The following is a 5,733-nucleotide window of genomic DNA, read 5'->3' as shown; positions in this document are numbered from 1 at the left end:
ATATTTTATATCTGCATAAAGCCAAGTTGCTTCCTAAACATTTTGCCACTTCCTAAAAAAATATTATGATATCTTACTATCTTATTGATTTTGATAGAGCATTCCAAATTAGTTAATCGTATATAAATTATATTACTTTCATAGCTATGGATTCTCATATTCAAGCTTTTATAATCTCTTAATCATGTAACACAAAGCTACGCCTTACTAATACAATTATAGAATCCTAGTGTCCTACCGCTCATAAGTAGCCATTCTATAATTACAACATTCTAAAAATAATATTTTAAAACACATCTGCCTAAAAGACAGACATACCTAAATCTAAAACACATTTCTTACAAATTTTCATATAACTACTAATGTTATTTATCATTAAGATTTTCTAAAATAACACATACAAATGTCTTGTGGCTAATATTTCTTTAACATTTAATTTTAATACCAATTCTTCTCAAATTTTGTCTTCTTGGATCTCCTTTACACTATTACAAAAATACTTGGGTTATCTTAAAATCACATTACAAGGTTTTGAACTTTCCAAAAGACTAGATAATAACTACTTTGTAATATATATTTCTCTTAACATTTAATTTTAAGTTCCAATTTCCCTTAGGTTTTATATCATTGAGTCTCATTAAATATCCTTTAAAATTCTAAAATAAATCTCTTATGAAGGTCTCATCTGGGTCCGTGGAGTTAGACAACGCTTTTAAGAAGTTGGCAGAGGAGGAGCGCTTGCCTCCTCAGTGTTCTGAAAAATCACTATAGTCTGAAAAACAAGGACCCCCCCCAAAAAAGAAAGAGATGAGACAGAGAGTATGAAGACTCAGACCTGGTTTCTACACCATTTAGAGTAGCAATACATTTACTGCCTCCTTGGTTAACAAGAAATCCAGAGAGAGGGCAGGAAATTATTTATTTGCAGTATGTTTCTCGCTGAGACTCAAAGCTGACTGCAAAGTTCACTGGGGTAAAGAAAACGGTGTAAGATGCTGTAAGAACTCCACAACATCCAGTACCAAGCCAGAACTTTATTAGAACATAAGCTAGTCCTGGTCTAGGCCCTGCGTAGGATTACCAGTCTCCAGGTAGTAGCCACTGATCCAAGCCATTTAAACCCTGCTTTCAGCTCCCATGGCTTTTCACGGGGAGCACAGAGCACAGTTTAAATGGCTCCAAGCCATTTAATGGATCCGAGCCATTTAAATGGCCCTGCTTTCTGCTCACTGCAAAAAGCTGGGGGAAGCAGAAAGCAGGATTGAAATGTCTCAGAGCCATTTAAACCAGGGGTGTCAAACATAAGGCCCGGGGGCCGGATCAGGCCTGCCCAGGGCTTTTATGCAGCCCACAAGCAACTGATGCAAGGGAGGAAATGCTGGGGGGAGTAGGCGGAGCCCCTCCATTGTGGCTTCAGCATGGCGGAACAACCTTGTCTCAGCAGTCAAGCATCATGGGAGCATCTGCCCAGTGCTGCACTGCTGGCTCTCCAATCTGCCTAGGTGGATTTTCCTCTGTCCCCCCCCCCCAGCCAATGGGGCCTCGCAGTGAGGATACACCAACTCAGAGCTTATCAGCTGCTGTCCTTTATACAGTTTTTATCTCCAGTACCTGGCATGATGTTTTATGGCACACATGGCCCGACCCAGGCATTTATGTAAGATCTGGTCCGCATAACAAATGAGATTGATACCTCTGATTTAAACCAACAGCTGATAGGTGAGGAGAAGCCTCCCCACTGGCCCAGCTTTGGGCTCCCTCCAGGCCAGGGAGAGCTGCGGCCAGCAGAAAGAAAGGGGTGAAGGTCCTCCCATGGGGCATTTCATCCCCTTCTTCCTGCTGTTGTGGCTTGGAGCCATTTTGATTCCTGCTTTCTGCTCCCCACTGCTTTCACAGGGAGCAGAAAGCAGGGGGTTTATGTCAGAGTGTGAAGATATGATGTCAGATTCTGTGTTAGATTCTGCTCATCTAAGTGACAGCTAAGTGACAGCTGACAGTCCTTCAGGTCAGCAGTATTAGCTGGTACAAACCGGTTCTGACTGGCTTGGAGATAGCAGTATCAGAATGACTCAGCAGAGGGTTCTGATTGGCTGATGTAAATATATAAGTGTTCATTGTACAGTCCACTTTCTCTTCTGTGATATACTGGTGTATGGCGAAGCACCTTGTCGGTTGGTTTGATGACTGGTGTATACCTGCACCGCTTAACAGGACTTTTGTAAATAAAACCTTGTAAATATTCCTACCCACCAAACTGCTGTGGACATTGGACTGTTGGGGCTTGGCTCTGCACTACATGCAACTCTGCTCTGGTGTTAACCCACCAGCCACTAACACCACACCCCCTAACAGGGTTATGGGCCCAGTTCTATAAATGGCTCACAAACCTATACAAACCAGTTTAGTTTGCAAAGCAGCATAGCCATTCATGTACTTTTGTGATTCAGTTCATGGTTCAGCCACGAACCATGAACTAAGCCACAAAAATGAGGTTCATGCCCATCCCTACTGGTCTCCAGGTAAAAGAGATCAGTTCACCTGAACAAAATGGCCGCATTGTAAGGTGGATTCTATGGCATTGTAGCCTATTGAAGTTCCTCCCCTCATCAAAGCCCTGCTGTCTCCAGGCTCTACCCCCAAAATCTCCAGGAACTTCACAATCCAGAGTTGGCAACCCTAGGCTACCAAGGACAGAAGTGAAAAGTGACACTAAAGCAAAGGCTTTGACTCTAATGGCTCATGTTAAAACAACTCTACCCTATAATAATATCAACAAACAAACATCATTAGCAAATAAAAAACTAAATTTTGGAGGTGCCTCTTGTCTTACATTATGTTGAATGCAATCACTCTGTGGATGATAATGAAGTTTTTTGTCATCTTTAAATATAAGAGTAACTGTGGTGTCATTAGTGATGCACATATGGTGTTACTTAAGGAAGAAACGTTTTAAATTAAACACCCTAGCCCCCTCTGGATTGAATATGAGCACAGATTACTCATGTTTTTTGTAAATTGTTAAGGATGGTTATATTGTTATTGAATAAGCGTGCTGATTAGTCCCATTCTTTGTGATCGGTCAAGGATGGTCATACTCCTGAAGATTGATTGTTTGACATGTTTTGCTTGCAGTCCTCATTTTGTTTATATCTCTTTAAGATTGTCTGAAGATTGTGTTCAAGTGTTCTGTGTTAAGGTGTATTGATTTGGTATTGGCATGTTTTGGTAGAGTTCTAAGAGACCTAATTCTTTGACCTTTGCGCTTGTAAGAAAATTTAAGGATTGTTTGGTCAGTTAATACAGATACACTGTCATGCCTGTACCCGACCCAGCGCCTGGGAGCTCTGAAACTGAGGACTCCGTGCCTTTAACATTATCAGAAGCAGGAGAGTCCTCACCAAACCTAAGTGCCAGGGAGGATGAACGCCAAACCCCAGGACAGTTTGCACCTGAAGCTGATCAGGCAATGCCTGGCCCCAGCAACACGCCACCCGATTCTCCGCCACCTGTTGACCGGCTGAGGAATCAGAGTCGCCGGGATTTGGCAACCAGGCGCAAGGAGGCAGGCTTGCACGGTCAGCGATCATTAAGCCCAGATTACTAACAGAATCGAGGACTTCGCGAAGCCGTGCTAATGAGATAACGACCCAGCACACTATTTGAACAGACCGCTGGCTGCTAGCAAACTGTGCTGGCAAACTTGTTCGTTGGACCAGAAGCTCTGCACCTCTGACTTTGTCTAGCTCCTGCCTGCTTTTCCCGGTTCCTGACTCCAGTCTGCGTTTTGACGACCCCTCTGGCTCTTGATCCATGGCTACGCTTCCTGAATCCTGACTATGATACTGGCTTGCTTGGACTCTGACTATCGGTAACGTTTGACTAAGGCTTGGCTTTGTGTGCTTGGGACTTTTGCTCGGACTCTTTTGATCTCTCTGGCTTGACTCTTGGACTGGACTGTAAACTCTCCCTCTCTGCCTTGCCCCACGGGCCCTGTCGTGACATACACTTGAATTTTAGAATGAAATTTATTAATTATTATAGAATGGTTGTTGACTGTATTTTGTTCATAGGAACTTTTGCAATAATGGACATAAAGTTCAACGTTTGGAAGGAAACGGAATCACAGGCTGGCAGGCTCCATCAGACGGAACGCGGGTGTCCTCATATCGGTCTACTGTCCATCGTATGAAAACTGATACTATAAGGACAGGCTCTACGGCACAAAGCACTTTGTCTTCATTAAGAATTGGATTAGAATTGGACTTTTTAGTTGACCATTGGATGTACTTTCGGACTGCACTGTAATATGAACTCATTATGGATATTATGAAAAATGAATGGAATTATATGGATGATTTATATGGTAGAATAGTTATATGTATATTTAGTTATTCATTCACGGTAATTGTCCTAGTTGAGTCTCCAGGTGGTGGCTAGAGACCACCTGGAATTACAACTGGTCTCCAGGTTATAGAGTTCAGTTCCCATTGAGAAAGTGGCTGTTTTGGAAGGTGGACTCTAGGCTATTATGTCCTAGTGAGGTCCCTCCCCTCCCCAAATTCCATCTGTCCCAGGCTCCACCCTCCAAATCTCCAGGAACTTCCATACCCAGAGCTGGCAACCCTTGTGACCCCCCAACGTCTCCCCTAAACTATCTCTTCCCCCAAACAAAAGAGCCTGTTCCATCAATAGAAGAAATAATTTATAAACTACTGGAAACAGCAGAAATGGACAAATTAACTTTACAGTTGCAAGATAAAAAAGAAGAAATCTTTGAGAAGAACTGGTCAAGATTTTATTAATGCATTGAGGAATATCTCAGAAGATGTATAACGTAACTATTAAGATATAAGCTCTATACTTCAAATGGTTAAATTGGTTTAGGTGCATAAAAGAATGATTCTATTTATGTAAAATTTAAACAGTTATAATAAATGGTACACGTTCCGTGTTTGTTCTGTGTTAGGCTTTCTTTGTTTGTAGTTGTTGTTTCTCTTTCTCTTGTGTAGAAAACTAATAAAATCTTTAAACATGAAAAAAAGAACTGGAGTTTGAGATTTTGGTAAAGAGCAACTGGGTAGCAGGCTGAAGCTCCCAACCAGGCCCAAAGGAATAGGATTATATTTTTCAAGGCAGAAATATAAATCCTGTCCAGTTATTCAGGGAATTGGCACTGAGGCAGTCCCTGCTCTGATGTGAAAGGAAATCGTTATAGACTACTCAGGGGAAAGAAGAAACACTGTGATTTCAGAAAAGGGGAAAGAATTCGATCCATGAAAAAAGAGTGACCTTTCCAGAAAACCTGAACAGTTAATAGGAAACTACAAGGGGGGGACCCGCGATACTCGCGGGAGAGGGGGACCTCCACACCTATGAGGAAGAGGAGGAAGCAGCAGGAGGAGGTAAGTTCCCCCCCTATCCCGCCGGTTCCCCGTCTCCTCCACCCCCTGGCTCGATCTTCCCCAACCCCTGCCCTGGAGCGCACCCCCCTCCAGGTCTACCCACCCCTTCCCACTACATTGGTAGACCTGGCCTCCGGAGGCCAGGTCTACCCACCGCTTCCCACTGCATTGGTAAACCTGGCCTCCGGAGTCCAGGTCTACCCACCCCTTCCCATTGCATGGGTAGACCTGGCCTCCGAAGTCCAGGTCTACCCACCCCTTCCCATTGCATGGGTAGACCTGGTCTCCGGAGTCCAGGTCTACCCACCCCTTCCCATTGCATGGGTCCAGG

The 5,733-nt window shown here is 43.5% G+C and overlaps 1 protein-coding gene across 1 annotated transcript in view; it reads right to left on the bottom strand.

The window, feature by feature from the left end:
* Positions 1 to 509: 509 nt before the first annotated feature.
* Positions 510 to 5,733, bottom strand: part of LOC107117030 (membrane-spanning 4-domains subfamily A member 4A-like) — a 21,535-nt gene continuing 16,311 nt past the window's right edge. The window contains exon 7 of the mRNA XM_015419063.1: positions 510 to 772. Coding sequence (XP_015274549.1) covers positions 713 to 772 — 60 coding nt within the window. The 3' untranslated portion in view covers positions 510 to 712. The remainder of the gene's footprint in view (positions 773 to 5,733) is intronic.

The sequence above is a fragment of the Gekko japonicus genome, unplaced genomic scaffold (genome assembly GCF_001447785.1).
Source record: "Gekko japonicus isolate JY-2015 unplaced genomic scaffold, Gekko_japonicus_V1.1 scaffold5831, whole genome shotgun sequence".
Classification (NCBI taxonomy): Eukaryota; Metazoa; Chordata; class Lepidosauria; order Squamata; family Gekkonidae; genus Gekko; species Gekko japonicus.
This window is presented reverse-complemented; position numbering and strand designations above follow the sequence as displayed.